This window comes from Puntigrus tetrazona, chromosome 24, assembly GCF_018831695.1.
Source record: "Puntigrus tetrazona isolate hp1 chromosome 24, ASM1883169v1, whole genome shotgun sequence".
Lineage (NCBI taxonomy): Eukaryota > Metazoa > Chordata > Actinopteri > Cypriniformes > Cyprinidae > Puntigrus > Puntigrus tetrazona.
The window spans coordinates 9,340,541-9,356,075 of NC_056722.1; the positions used below are offsets into that span (position 1 = coordinate 9,340,541).

Sequence of the window (15,535 nt, forward strand, 5' to 3'; positions counted from 1 at the left end):
TAATGCTGGAGGGGTCACAAAAACCCTTATGACTCATGTTAGTTGACGGCTCTTTCTTCGGCAGTGTGAATCCAAGCTGTGCGTAGAGTGAAGAAAACACAGTGTGGCGTGTACAAAGGACTTACGTCTCAAGAAACATTTGGCTAAGTTATCCAAGCGTCTCTTGTTGGATATCAAAAATATAGTTATTCGTTAGCGTTTTCTCTTACGGTGTAAATATAGACTAATTAATCGTATAGTAATCGTAATAATAATTATTAATATATATATAATTACATTGTAATAACACACGTAATTACATGTAATTACAAATGAACAAGGTAAATTATGTATTTAGCTACAAATAAGACCGTATTGCCTACGCAAAGAGAGAAAATATTATCATTACAAAGTGTGCGGACGCTTAGTTGAGACAATATTGCATATTACATTTCTCTGCAAGCACCCCTGACCTATCAAAACAAGAAGAACGAGCCATTCGCATGTCTTTGCACTACCAAACCATACCGCTTTCTTTATAAAGCAATGATAAATACTCTGAAAATTATCATCCATCTCAATGCAAAATAACAGTCACACTTCACAGACTCTCTGGCGCACTGTTGTCAATTTGCACTCCGCGTTCAAGTTTAAACGTCTTTTTTTTTTTTTTTTTCTCACCCCGCTCTCACTGCGACGTGCTCAGCCGAACAAGACAGCGCCGAAGTCAGAGAGAGGTCAAGCGCATATGAATGAGAGGAGAAAACCGTCAGCTACTTTTACATTAAAGAGAAAGAACGGCGACGCATCCATCTCTAGACAACAGCTGCGCGACAATCACCGAAAGCTCAGCGGTGAATTTAAACGCAGCTCAACGCCTGACTTAGGCGTAAAAATATGGAGCTAACCGTTATTCGGGGCTGCGTGAGTGCAGGTTAAGGTTAATAGTTACGTAAGGCTCGTTTTTACTGTTATGTAACTCGCTGGAAAGCACGTTGTCATTTTTCGTTCTCAAGCGAGACGCTTAGGAAAATAAATACGGCTGACGATGAAACGAAGAAAATCATTGATTTGAATCGCACTTTCGCGCTTAGACTGGGTCTCAATATTAAAACCAGCTAGTCTTGATCAAATTAAACGCTAATTTTATTCTCTGCTTAACTGAAAAAGCAGCTCATTATCAAATTATTTAGTCTTCCTCACTGAGAAACTATTTTGGTTTCCGAGCAGGCGCCAGGGCCTTCGATTTATATTTAATATTTTTTATGTCTATTTTTTGTTTTGCCCCGTTCAGATTCATTTTTATATTTTTCGTAAAGCGTCATACGTGTATCGCTTGTGACAATTCATTCAAAGTTTTCACGAAAGTGTTTGTGTCCAAAACGACGCAAAAATAAAAATAAAAATATTCACGGCTTTATCGTTTTACGTTCTGTGCGCCTTTAACGTGACGCTATTAGACGTGTCTAAATAGATGCCTTTTTTAAAATAGCTAGTTTGTCTTAAATTCAGTTTTGAATATTAGGGTTACCAACTGACAAAAACAGGCACTGATATCTTATTTAACGGTCGTATCCGTCAAATAATCTAACACAGCCGCGTTGTAATGGCGTTTGTCCATGGGTGTGATTGTGCTTTTATTTTCTGGAGGGAAATAGGAGTAATGAGGATAACAGGCGAGCGAAACGACTTCCTTCAGAAATGTGCATTCCATCGTACGGATCAATACATAACACTTTCTACTACTACTCTAACGGTGCATGAATGAAAATGTACCAGAACGTTTGAATAGATAGAGTGTTAAATAGAGTCGAACAATTCATTTTATTACCATCATTCACATATCTCAAAACCTAATAACCCGTGGAGGGAGAATATGAACATATTTCGAAAAAAAAAATCACCTCCGACATAATGCATTCCGCGTTCGCCCCTACTGTTTGATGTGCCAATATGTTTATATTTTCCCGAAGTCGGTATCTCCTCCTGTCGGTGGGCTATTTCTCACGCGCATGCACGCGCGCGGCGGCCCGCTCTCGCGCACACCCCCAAGAGGAACGTGTAAACACTGTGGCGTACGTCGCGTTTTCCTTTAAGCGACTGGGTCGTCGGATCGCATCTAAAAACAAAAATACATCCAAATGGCCGCGAATTAGAAACACTGCGACGCTCGATTCATTAGTTTCGTGGCCTCGGGGCGCAGTTTAAATTTGCACATGCTAATGATCTCGTGTTATCCGAGACACGCGCGCGAAAAGTTGCACGCAGGCGTAGCGGGCTACTCCTAATAGCGCGGCCCGCGCGCTTGCCCGGACCCCCCTCCTCCCAGTCCGTAGGTAGACGCTACCTTTCTCGTTCTGGAAAACTTTGCGCTTTCCGAAGCTCGGTGAAACTCGCCGCTTTTTAAACGATACGTCGTTTAGCAGGTTTTTAGCACCCAGACCGCGTCTTTAGCAGTTGGCGAAATCTGCTCTGCGAGAATCGCGCGCCGGCTATATTAAGGTCGCCCGTGATCTTGACGTGCCTAATGGGGCGATCAAGCAAGTCGCAACCGAGAACAAAAGCCCAAACAGCGACTCTCGTCTTGGCCCGAAGTCCCTTCACACTCCTACCATATACCAAGCGTAATTATATAAGGCCGTGACGAGAGTTAACTAATGCAAACTATTTAAACGAGAAGCGAATCCGTCACGATTTGACGTTGCAACGCGTTAAAACGCCACTCTGGGGGCCTAATTTTCATTCAATAACGAGAGGTACAAAGTGAAATTAAATGACTTCGAAAATAATTCGTCCTGCTGAATCAAGAGGGGCGAAATGTAAAAGCAGGCGCCGGTTTTACGCAGGGCGGAAGTGTCATTTTGATTCGCGCGATTCGCGTTTCCTCCTTTAAGCGTTAAATCCCAACTCTTGTTAACGCCGGGGGTTACCGTCGTCCTGGTTACGCCGCGGTTTAGTTTAGTCTTTCGAAATTATAAACAGGTTAACTTGTGGGGTTACCTCGTCGGGTATTTAAAGCACAGTCGAGAAATGAAGTGTTGAAGGCATTTTTGTTTTTGTTGTACGTTTAATTCTTTAATGTTGTACGAAAAGTAACCAAACATTATTTTGTAAACTAAATTTTACATACCCTACGAACGCATTTTCCATAAATACCGATTATCTCTAACATGTGTTACCGGTCCTTTACATGCGGATAAATATGGAAAATTGAGTTATATACAAGTAATAATTTCTTGCAGTTGCCAATGCAGCAGACAGATAGTTTTATATTTTATCACTTACATAAACAAGATTGACACGGAGCTTCAGGCTTTCACTACACGGTTTATCGACATGACATTAAATAACAACAACTGTGTGCTACTCAGACTGGACTGGAGACGAAATGTTGCACTGGATACAAAAGCACATTAATACTAATCGGTTAGGTAAACGTGTAGACTGTGGTAATACTGGGTAATTCACATTTGGTACACATAAACTATAACATTCTTTTCAGTCAAGACTATTCATCGCAAATATTCGTAAAACCATCTCATTTTCCATATATCTAGGGACCACGTTTTTTCACAAATTCCCTTAAACTGTATTATGACTATTTACAAAATAAAATATTACATTTTGAACTAGGCGAATCTTTATGTACAAAAAGAAGAAGGAGGAGAGAGAAAAAAAAAACAAAAAAAAAAAAAAAACAGGCTGTGACCTGCTGGTATAGCATGCAATTGGAGTTCTGTGCAGTCTTCCGAAAATATGAAGGGGAGAAAAAAAAAAAAAACAGAAAGAAGAAAATAAAATTAAAAATTAAAAAAGCTGTCGGGAGCGTCGCACACCCAGTCCATGCGCAGCTCTCTGCGGGTTTGAGAAAACCTTTTCAGATTCTTCACATTGTGTGTGTATGTAGGTCCACGCGAGAATAGGCTGACTTTTTTTTGAGTCTTGGTTCCAAAGCAGTCTTAATTCTGCAGTCTTTTTGAAAATATTTACACGTACCATTCGTTAAAATTTGACGAAAGGGTGCTGTGGCTGCTCGTGTGGTGAACTGTGGACGACGCTGGTGATATGGAACTGCTGCTCTGGTTTTCTGTGGAAGGGGACACGATGGTGGGCGGCGTGGAGGACTCGTAGCCGGAGCTGGCTGCCGGGGAGGGTTGGGATCCTTGAGACGACGACTCGTGAACCTGAGTCCAAGGCGAACATAAATCAGTGGAGGTAAAAAAAAAAAAAAAAAAACTGTAATATCACACACGCGCTTCGTAAACGCCATCGCCGATATTCCGCCAGGCTGCGTTTAGACGCGCGCTTGGATCACGGCGATGCTTTTTAAGATCAAAATCGCGTTTGGTTTTTTTCGCGCGTGCAACTTCATTCTTCAGGAAATTAAAATGAGAGGCAGCAAATGAGAGCGTTTTTAAATTAACAAGAGCAACAAAAAAAAATTGCAAAGGTAAAATAAACAATTTAAAAAATGTAAGTGGGATAAATAGTGCGTTGTGATTGTTACCTTCATGTGTTTCCGGAGGGAGCTGGGATGTGTGTAGGATTTATCACACATTTTGCAGAGGTACGGTTTGTCTGAAGTATGGACGTGCATGTGTTTCTTGCGGTCGCTGCTGTTCGCAAAGCGTCTGTCACAGCCTTCAAACTCACACTTGAAAGGTTTTTCACCTAACAGAAACAGAGCAAACATCTCTCAAAACACGCATTTTAGGAGGCCAGCGCGTTTACTGTTATTAGCGGGGTTTTTTTGAGATGCATAAACACAGCAAATGAATGCGATTAATATAAACGCGTATATAAAAAAAACCCCGGGCTCACAAAAACATCTCTTTAAATTTCGCCCGATTGTTTACGTTGCTTTGCTGTACTTTTACATGTTTGATCAGCCGGGTGTTATATAACACACATCGAATGCGAATAATAATAATAACACTCGACAATTATCGATAGGGCAAAGAAGCATATAAGGAAACAATTGCCAAATAATATTAGCGTTGTTTGCTTACCGTTTCGAGTCCCATAATTTCTACACGCAAACGCAAAATGTTATCGGTAATGGATATGCGTGGGGAATGCTTTTCTTACCGGTGTGTGTTCTTTTATGGATTTTCAGATTTTCCGATCTGGCAAATACTTTTCCACAGCCGGGGAACGGACACGGAAACGGTTTCTCTCCGGTGTGCACTCTGATGTGATTCACGAGTTTGTACTTCGCTTTAAACGGTTTCCCTTCCCGGGAACATTCTTCCCAAAAGCAAATGTGATTCGACTGCTCCGTTCCCCCGACGTGCTCCACGGTCAGGTGGGTCACGAGCTCGTGCATGGTGCTGAAAGTTTTGTTGCAGGACTTTTTCGGATTCGTCAGCTGCTCCGGTTCGACCCATTTGCAGATGAGCTCTTGCTTTATGGGCTGTCTCATGTAGCGAAAGAAGGCCCCTGCCCCGTGATGGGCAGCCATGTTCATGTTCATGGGGCCGTAGCCGTGCAGCTGCGTCGAGGCGTAGTGCTCGGACCTGGGGCTCGCGACGTGACCGTATTGCTCGGCCCTGCCGTACATGTCCCCGGAAAAGCCCAGGCGCATCTGACCGTTCACCACGTTGGAGGACGCGTGCGTGGCCGCTTGCTCGTGCAGTCCCGGGAAGAGCAGGTGCCCGGCGGCGTCGGAGTGTCCATGCGGTCCGGCGAAACTTCCAGCGGCGGAGGCGAACAGGCTGTGCTGCGCGCTCGTGGCGTCTCCGAAGCCTCGATTGCGAAAGAGAAAGTCCCGAGTGGAGTTGAAAGCGGCGGTGGAGTACGAGCTGACATGAGTGGGGTGATGATGGTGTCCCAGGGCAGCGGCGGCGGCGTAGCCCGGCGCTTGCGAGGAAAACGCCGTTTGCCCGGAGCCGAGGTCGTGGGAGCTGTGGTTGATTTTAAAAGCGCCCATACCGTCGGCGAACGGATTGATACCCAAAGCCACTTCTCTATCTGTAACTTCGCCTGTTGAGTGATGTCTGGTGGAGCCGAAAGTAGTCACTCCAATGGTGGGATACTGTGGTCCTGCGTCCAAGAGCATCTTCAGTCTGCAGCGGAGGAGACTGAGAGAGGAAGAATCTCTAGCAACTGTCTCTGCTTGCTATTTCTCTGACTCGAGTCTGTGCGAGGCGAGGCGAACTCCGATCCCCTATTCCTATTTACTTTTAGTGGAGAGGAATTTCCCTCTCCTGCTCATCCGATGCGCACGCAAATCATGTGCAATATTGTCTTTTGCGGTTTATCTTCCTGTGGCGCAACTTTCACCTCCTCAGTCAGGCGGTGAGCTTCAGACTGATAGTCGCAATCATTCCTGCAGATAAATGAATTGAAAAGACAACACAGTCCACCCCTGATGAATGGGGAAGGAGGGGGGCAGCACGTGACCCCGTGCTTGGACCATCATTGGAGAGGGCGCACTCCCCCTACTAACATTCACTCACCAAATAACAGCCCGCCATGCCTCAGCATCAGTGCGATTGGTCGGTTTACATCATCAATCTATGGGATTGTCGGGAGGCTGCTGACTGTGATTTTGCTCTGGATGTTGAAATTCAGAAAACAGAGTTTAGTGAATGCATGGCCGAATAATAGCTTTTGTCCTTAGACGGAGTGCTTCCACGTTTGGCCTACTTACGTGGAAGCCTGATGCTCTGAGAAGAACCTGGCGCGCATCTAGTAAACACCGGCTGAAATGTGATGCGCAGCCCGTTCTTGGAGGTGTGGAACTCGTGCGTTTCCTCCCGAAAAACGTGATTTTACCGTAAACGCGTGCGATTAAAAAAAAACACACCTCAAGTTGAAGTCGCTGGCTTTTAGTAAAACGCACGCACAAAATCGCCAACGCTACAAAATATCAAACATACAGATATTTATAAAGATGCTAAATGCAACGGATGCATGATGGCCATTTCACGTTTGGTTGACTTTCTTTGCATGCATCGCTTTAATGAAGTTAAAACGCAAAACGCTTGTATCCTACTGTCGTTGGAATGTAATAATTGCTTTGACATTCGCATTAAATATTTTAAACGAGAACCTCACTGCCTTCCAAGTATTTTTTTCTTCTTCTACTTCTTTCTTTCAAACTCGCCGCACGCTTTGCGCGCTCAGTAGGCCTTCCGCAGATGCCTTCAAACTTCAAATAATAGATTCAAACCTGCGAACGAGGTGTCTCTTTCCGTTATTCATATTTTTAACCTATGTTTTTGAAAGATTAAGGCCGTAATGTATCACCCTTGTGTGTGTAAAAGTTGTGGGTTGTGGAAGTTGTGAAGTGGGATTTCTCTCTGCAGGAAACTCCGGCGGCTGGAGTTCAAAGCCGCATGAACAGACGAACCATTAAAATATCATCCAGACTGCAGCCTTCAGCTCTATACACTCCCAAACTCCTTCCAGAGAGAGAAAGAGAGAGAGAGAGAGAGAGAGAGAGAGAGAGAGAGAGCCAGGCGAAGCTGTTGAGTTGCATGTTTGGTCTGAAGGACGTTATCTTTATAAAAGAAATCTGGACGGTATCTTCAACAGGTGAAAAACGGTAAGAAGACTCGTAGCGCGGGGACGAAATAAGTTTTGGAGGCTGGAATCGTTGGAAAATATTTACTGAGCAGCATAAAAAAAACTAGCAATGTTTTGGCTTTGTTCATAAACAACAATTAATACCTTAAAAACTGGACACATTTGAAAGGGTTGGTGTAATGTGGAATAACGCATTGTTTTTTATTCATTTAAAACTTACTTGCTCATTAAGTGGCATTATGTTTAATTAAAGCAATTCAGTTATATTTACTAAAACTCTCACAATGGCAAGCAATTCCCCCCAAGATCGTTTAAAATAATTATTGTTAAGTTAACAGTTGGAGTTGCCGACATTTCTTAGAATTTTGCTGCATTGGAATTTTTAATCAATACAGTGATTTGGAACTTTTATATATATATTTATATTCCATCGCCTTTCTTGTAAAATCAAACTCGCTTTATATCTCGTAACACGTTTTCCCCTCCACCCAGCAAAAAAAAGTAGCTGAAAATAAACTTTTCGTTAGGCGCTTAAGAAACGCCTGAAGAACGCGACATGGACCCTGAGCCCCAGCCGCCTGACTAACGTCTTCGCTATTTGTCATAGTTTACGCGGTGTTTACTTATTTATGACACGGGTGGTGTGGTTTTGTCACTAGAGGTCTGACAGATCAATTCATGGCCTTTCTCGAGGGAATACCGGTTTATTTGCATCGATAATTGAATGCATCTCGACCCCGATTAAAACAAAGCCGCCTAAAGTTGAGGGAACGTCCGAGGTCGCGCGCTTTTATTAATTTAATAGACTGCAGTTGTGGATTTTCAGAATAAGTTGGCGCGTTATAGCAATGCGTGGACATAAGACGATCAACAGTGGCCTTCAGATGAAGTTGTGTTCCCGTGAAATGCGATTTAGGAGTCTTGCAATCCAAAAAAAAAAACTTTTATGTTATGTCACGTATGTCTTTCTGCGCTCCCATGCCGTATCCGTCCGCGTAAAACGCACTATATACCTTTAAATGAAGTTACTAAACAAAGTGAGCTGGGGGAGGGGGTGTTAACAGTTTCCATTTTTCATCCAGACATATGTGCACCAATATAGTCTAAATGTTGCCTCACGTATAATCCAACGAAGATCAAACTGATGATTTCTGACATATATCCTATACTAACCTGCCTGACCTTTTTTTTGGTAATCTCACCCAACACTTCCTATTTGCGTCCGGCCGCTCTGATTGCGATAAAGCTTCGAACTGTTGCAATTAAGCTAATAATTCCGTATTCGAATCCTGCATTTAAGCGCCTTTTGTGCAAAGGAGGAAACGTTCCATTCACCAAAAACTTCTTTCACCTCCTCGCCGTGATTTAAACCGCTGTGACACAGAGCCTGTTTGGGGCTTAATTCGCTGCATATTGGAAAAATACGTTCAATGCCACGCAAAGAAACAAACAATAGCCTTAAACTTTTATTTACAAGGTCAAGCGGTTTTAAGTAACATGCTATGCTACTTTTTTGATTACTTTATAAAAATAAAAAAAAGTTTCAGCTTCCAACATGCACACACACACATATATACATTATATATATATATATATATATATATATATATATATATATATATATATATATATATATATATATATATAACCATGATTGTGGAAGATAAACATATTAAACCGCACACTTTATTAGATGTAATTATAAATAGATAGCTTGCATGTTGTTGTGAAGCACCGCACTAAACTTTTAACTTATGTTAGACCTTGTGGAAATATGATTTACATTCACCGGCCATATATGATAATCCAGTTTCTTTTCTCGTAAGATTAGCATCCGCGCGCAATGCCTCCTTCTATGCAAAAGTTCAAAGAATGTTACTAAAACTCTTGAGCCTGTTTTCACGAGGTGGCCACTGTCCATTTGCTTTCAACCTTTCCACACAAGACAAACGCAACAGCCGGTCGCGCTTTATTTATAACAGGTGCACCGTCGAACAGCGCGTTTATTAAAAATCGGTAGGTAATCTGCCGCGATCAGCTTTTTACGCACGGGGAAAAGACCGGATTAGATCCGCATTGAGATTTTTTTTTATTCAGCAGCTACTCTAGCTATTTTGCCAAGACTTCTCCGCTGCCCCGTACACTTTTGATGAAGCACCACCTCCTGCGTGCCTGATCCGCCGCCGCCGAACAACCGAGGCCGAAAATTACCCCCGATCATAACAACAGGTCTTTTGCGTTTTTTTTTTTTTTTTTTTTTGCCTCTCCGGACAATAGGCGACCTTCGCGCTTTTCACAAGACACCGATCCCATGACGACGCAGAAGCGGCGTTAGAGGGGAAAAAAAGGAGGTGTGAAAACTTTTTTTTTTTTTTTTTCTCGACAAAAGGGTTAAACGCAGAGAAAACGGAGCCCGGGCGAGGCGCGTGAAACTCGCGAGCTTCAACTTCGCACTGACCGCCGTTTCGGACGTTTTTGTTGCGGAGCTTCTTCGCGCGCTCTCTGTAACGGACCGCCAGACTGAGCTCGCGTCGCATTTTATTTTTATTTTTTTTGCGTGAAAGGCCATTGTTGCGGTAAGCTGCTAAGAGCTCGCTCGCCGGTTTTCCACAGCTGTAATATAAAGAAAGGTTACTTTGCTTCGATGTAACTTCGAGATTGCAGTTAAAAGTACAATAACCTTTGCATAACAAAAACATTTTTTTTCATCCGCTGCCTGAGGCTCGGCGCATGCGCGCTCTCTGTTTGCTGTCACTAAAACATTTTTCTTCGCATTGGAAACTGTCACGAGTGACGTCAATCACGGAGCTCTGACCAATTAGAGCGCTCGGTGATTGTTTGGCTCCACGGGCTGCAGCGCCTACCATGAATCTCTATTCAGTATATCAAAGCGTCCTGCTGCTGCCTCTCAACCGAATGGGATTCCACGTAGGCACTGAGATAGCGACTAAACTTTAGGGGAAGTTTAATTTTTTTTTCCGTCTTCTGTATTCTTCAAAGCGATTAAAATATATTTGTCATCATCATTATTATTATTTTGCCTGCTGTCAAGTTATTCTAAAATTAGGAGTAATGAGCGTGGATGCTTTGGGAAGCCCTGTGATGGACCCCGCGTTTTCCAAACGGAACACGACGCTGAGATTAGTTGACTTGGCAGGGGCTCACCACCATCACCATCATCACCACCATACCCCTCAGAGCGTGACAGGCTTCCCGGGGTTCAGCAGCCATCCACACTCAATGGCTCACTCGCACCCTGGGGAGATGACTGCGGAACCCCGCCTGGGGCCGAGTCCATTCGGGCCAGAACACATGGGGCACTCCGCGGCCCTCAAAATCAGCCCAACCCATCATTATCCCCACCACCATCACCACCACAATCATCATATTGCAGGCCACAGTGAAGTGGTCTCCAGTCAAACGGGAGCTTTTGGCCCGGTGCAGGCGGCAACGGTCCCGTACTCTATGTCTCACACGGCCCAGGCGCTATCCGCAGGTAGGGACTTCCTCATTCGCCGAGATTTGACAGCTCAAGCCATGCCCGTGCTGACCGATCAGACTTCTGGTTCAGCCTCTCACCACGGAATGTTTGTCTCAACAACAGGTAGCTATCCGGGACACTATGGTCATCACCCCGACCCTGGGAACCATACGCTCTTCCCTGGACTTCATCACGAGCAACCGTCTACCGGAGCACCAGGTGGCCAAGCCTTGAACGGACAAATAAGGTTAGGAATACCTGCCGAAATGTACGTTCGGTCTGATCATTTGAGTCAAGTAGCGAGCTCCAGGGCAGACCCGTTCGCCGCTTCTCCTCTGCACGGATACGGCGGGCTCAACCTGAACATGAATCTCAGCGCGCACCACCACCACCACCACCACCACGGAGCCGGCGCTTTTTTCCGATACATGAGGCAGCCGATCAAGCAAGAGCTCATCTGCAAGTGGCTGGAGCCGGAGCACTCGGCGAAAAAACTTTGCTCCAAAACTTACAGCACCATGCACGAGCTGGTGACGCATGTGACCGTGGAGCACGTCGGAGGACCGGAACAAGCGAACCACATCTGTTTTTGGGAAGAGTGTCCGCGAGAGGGAAAGCCGTTCAAAGCGAAGTACAAACTCGTGAATCACATCAGAGTGCACACCGGAGAGAAACCGTTCCCGTGTCCGTTCCCCGGCTGTGGAAAAGTATTTGCCAGATCGGAAAACTTGAAAATACACAAGAGGACGCACACAGGTCAGTGGCTTGATTTCCAGTCCCTTAGGACTGTTCGGTTAAACGCTCGTAAAACTCCTCCGTCACTAAAGACGTACTGCAAAAGAAGCTGAATCGATGCACGGCAACTGGTTTATTAAAATACGCTTTTGAGATTGACTTAAAAATAATACGTATATATGTATATATGCCCATAAAGGATTTTCGCAGAACAGCGTCTGCATTATCACCGCTGTCAAATGTCATTTGATGAATTTGAGTATTCGTTTACGCCAACAGAATATGATTTCAACCGTTTAAAAAAAAAAAAAGAACATACACAGGTGGAGCACCGCGTTACCGTTTCTGGTTTACTTGCTTTTTTTTTTTTTTTAATCAGGCGTGTTGTAAAAATAACGCACCCCTCACTTCGTCGGATCGCTTACAGCTTTGCGACACATCCACGCGTTTTGGGGCCTACCGGGTCCGGTTTGGTCGCCTGACCAAAATAATAACGCTGTAATGATAAATAAAAGACGTAGCGGCGGGGTGCTGCTGCCTTACGGTAAAAAAAACAAACTCTGAATTATTTCTATTCCGCGTTAAATCGTTTATGGACGTCATCTGTTTATATTACAATTACTCTTGAGTTGTACGCAAGCATTTATGGTCACGTTGCAAAGTGCTATAAGCTACTCCTTTGCTACGTTTTGGAAACCGCAAACACTCGTTAAAAAAACTACAGCAAAACAGCACGTTTGTTCAAGTACTCGGTTATCCCTTCGGAACGATCTACAGGGGTATGGTAGCATTTTAGGCAGGCTAGTGTCTTGTTTTGCTTACACTGCAGCTTTGTGTGTGTGTGTGTGTGTGTGTGTGTGTGTGTGTGTTAGCCAGTTAGCCTACCCTTGCTGACTAGCCTTTCCCTTCCTAAAGCTGGATTTAGAAAGAAACCGTCCAAAACGACTGTCGTTAATTGCACCGAGGGACATCAGACGTGCAGTCTTTCGCGTGCATTTCCGAACTGCAAGGAAGCATAGAGCGCTGGCAAAACTTGCAGATGCAACAAGTCGGCATCAAAGTTCTGAAAGAGCAAATCAAACGTGACTTAAAACGCGCGTGTGGCACTATATGCAACATACGACTGAAATGCATTAGGTTTCGTATTATATTGTTATTAATATTTATGCTTTGTGGGCAGCTACGCGCGACTGGGAGACTTATTATTACTTTTTATTCATTTCAGGTTTGGCATTTGTTTATTTATTTTTTTTTTGCATAGAAAGTAACGCCGCTACGTGTAACGTTTCGCTAGAAGCTACATCCAGGAGAACGGTTTCTCTCGGATTCTATGCGTAGCCAGGGTTGTGTGTTATTATTTCCGTGCTACATTCCCCAGGGCAGCCGGGTTATTTTCTTGCTTGGGCGGTATTTGAATCTTTGGTTATGGATATGGTTTCCCAAGGGTCTCTTCCTCGCTGCTTTCTTGTAGTACACTAATATTCTTGATTGGCTTTCTCGGCCCAACAGCTGAAGGTCAAATTGATATTCAGCAAGCAACTGTAATTAGACAGCAGCAATTACGCAGTCTTATAAACTCCTGGAGCTTATGTCCTTCGGAAATAAGCGTGATGTGATTAAATGTAATTAATTCAAACATTTCTATTGCCTGGCTGCCTTCTCCGGCAGCTATTATGGTTACGGAGGGACAGGCCTAATGGCGGTTTAGACGGTGGATCAGATGTATTTTATGAGATCTTTCCGCTCCACATTCCAAAGGTAAATGAAACTACTAGGAGAGCGCGCGGCCTTTAAAGAAAGGACGGCCAATAATCTGTAATTGTGAAAAGAAATCATCGCCGTCTGAGAGTCCCGGTCGCGAGGGGCCTGCCACGAGAGCAGACAGAGCAGTAAAAAAGATAATCGCGATATCATGGGGCCCTCGTGACCCGGTTTAGCCTGTACAGTCGAACCGACGAGAAGGGCGTTTCACTAACCCGCACTGATCACTGTCACAAATGTTTTGTTGTTTTAGGTGAAAAGCCTTTCAAATGCGAGTTCGACGGCTGCGACAGACGGTTCGCCAACAGCAGCGACCGGAAAAAGCACTCCCACGTACACACCAGCGACAAGCCGTACAACTGCAAAGTCAGAGGTTGTGACAAATCGTACACGCATCCCAGCTCTCTGAGAAAACACATGAAGGTGCACTGCAAGTCTCCACCTCCGAGTTCGGGTTACGAATCGTCGACTCCGTCCCTCGTGTCTCCTTCATCGGACTTGGGACGAGAGCCAGCTCCCTCCGCGCTCTCCGAGCCCCTCTCGTCGTCGTCCCAGCCGGCCAATTTAAGCGAATGGTACGTGTGTCACAGCTCGGGAGCCAGCGGCCCTCAGACCCCACCCAGCGGCTCATCCACGCCGGGCCATACGGAGGGGCCAACGTACGGCAATCCCGAACGGAGGGACGCCTTCTAGCAAAATGTAACGTCCTTTTGGCAAAGTGACTAAAAATGACATCTTATCTCGTTTGGACGGTCCGCTTCGGACGCCTGTGGAACTCGGTTCTAGAGTAGGCTTGTTCACTTTTTACTGCCTTACTGAAGGATGCACTGGCCCTTTGACAGCTAATGTCACTGCCCCCAACCACCAATCGATATAAAACACGTCCCGAGTGTCTATGTTTCCCAATAGTGTACCTCACCGTACGCATGTCACTGTATTATTTTTGTAAATCCCGCTTTGATTTCAATATCTTTTTAATTTATTTTTCAATCGGTAAAGAATTTCCTTTTTTGTATCATTGAACCAAAGTGCTTAATTATTAAACCTGTACAGCTGTAAATGACGACGTTTTAATGTCCACGTGTGAACAGTAATTTTTTTGTAAGGTTTTGTCTTTCGGCGATTTTTAAATGTTTGCTACTATACTTTGTACAAAATTAATATTCGGATTTCATAACGACGCAGACTCTTTCCTCTTTTTGCGCTTTCGCCAGCCAAGCCGATTCGACGGAAACAGCGTTATTGTATTTGATATGACGGTTCATTTATGATTGGTCATTAATCAATGTGGTTATTTTGTGATTTTGTAAAACCTGTCAGCAATCCGTTTTTATGAAAAAATATGAATTATCAGAAGAGACCTTAAAATGTGTACCGAAATGCCTTGTAAGTTGTCAGTATTTTGAATAAACTGTGTATGATGCAAAGCTAAAAGATCTCCTACATTACACTTAAGTAAAAAAAAAAAATTATTTAATTCAATTACGTTATATTTAAATTAAAACGCATAAATTATCAGAATATGCACGTTCCTAAAACGACTTAACAGTAAAAGCAAATGCCATGATAGCAAACGCCAGCCAACTTAAAATGATTTTAATTCTCTTAGCGAATCCCTCAGCGATAACTTGTTTTATATCCTTTTGTATCGCTTATACACACAAATATACTCCAGCTTTACACTCCAATTACATGGGCAGCAATTGATGAAAGAGTTGCATATTTTCACACAGACTTCAAAGGGGCTTTTATACAAAGAGACATTTTTTTTCGCGACGGTGAATCTTCATGGTGAGTTAAGGTTTCTATAGCAGAAGCCGAGTCAGATTTAAATAGTATGGGCTTCGGGGCTGTAGATTCCGTTTTGTCAGAAAGAACGTAATATTTCCTCAGAAGAAAGAAAACTACGAAAACGCGCCTTGACTTAATTTAAACGGACATTTATTTGTTTTTATTTTCTTGGTTTGACAAACATCGAGAGACCTTGTGGAAATAATTGTCAACAATTGTTAATTTTTTTAACTTTTACAGTAAACTAACAACTTGTGA

The 15,535-nt window shown here is 43.8% G+C and overlaps 2 protein-coding genes across 3 annotated transcripts; one reads left to right on the forward strand and one right to left on the reverse strand.

The window, feature by feature from the left end:
- Window positions 1-3,026: 3,026 nt before the first annotated feature.
- Window positions 3,027-6,317, reverse strand: zic1 (zic family member 1 (odd-paired homolog, Drosophila)). Its single transcript, XM_043226554.1, has 3 exons — window positions 5,068-6,317; window positions 4,487-4,650; window positions 3,027-4,163 (listed from the first exon to the last, which is right to left on the reverse strand). Exons 1-3 carry the CDS (start codon window positions 6,035-6,037, stop codon window positions 3,966-3,968), a joined length of 1,332 nt encoding a protein of 443 aa, XP_043082489.1. The 5' UTR covers window positions 6,038-6,317; the 3' UTR covers window positions 3,027-3,965.
- A 2,870-nt stretch (window positions 6,318-9,187) lies between these two features.
- On the forward strand, window positions 9,188-14,920 carry zic4 (zic family member 4). 2 transcript variants are annotated; one of them, XM_043226553.1, is made up of 3 exons: window positions 9,188-11,005; window positions 11,114-11,746; window positions 13,740-14,920. In XM_043226553.1, the coding sequence occupies exons 1-3, from the start codon at window positions 10,582-10,584 to the stop codon at window positions 14,177-14,179; spliced, it is 1,497 nt and encodes a 498-aa protein (XP_043082488.1). In that variant the 5' UTR covers window positions 9,188-10,581; the 3' UTR covers window positions 14,180-14,920. The 2 variants fall into 2 exon arrangements, with proteins under 2 accessions (XP_043082488.1, XP_043082487.1); XM_043226552.1 differs by having other exon boundaries at window positions 9,188-11,746.
- Window positions 14,921-15,535: the final 615 nt, after the last annotated feature.

Bases quoted from the DNA above. Each gene is read 5' to 3' on its own strand.
- zic1 (XM_043226554.1), bottom strand. From the start codon at position 6,037: ATGCTCTTGGACGCAGGACCACAGTATCCCACCATTGGAGTGACTACT. The intron at 4,651-5,067 runs GTAAGAAAAGCA...TGTTTCTGTTAG, and splicing joins CCATAAAAGAACACACACCG to GTGAAAAACCTTTCAAGTGT. The intron at 4,164-4,486 runs GTAACAATCACA...CCTTGGACTCAG, and splicing joins CCCTCCGGAAACACATGAAG to GTTCACGAGTCGTCGTCTCA.
- zic4 (XM_043226552.1), top strand. From the start codon at position 10,582: ATGAGCGTGGATGCTTTGGGAAGCCCTGTGATGGACCCCGCGTTTTCC. The intron at 11,747-13,739 runs GTCAGTGGCTTG...TTGTTGTTTTAG, and splicing joins ACACAAGAGGACGCACACAG to GTGAAAAGCCTTTCAAATGC.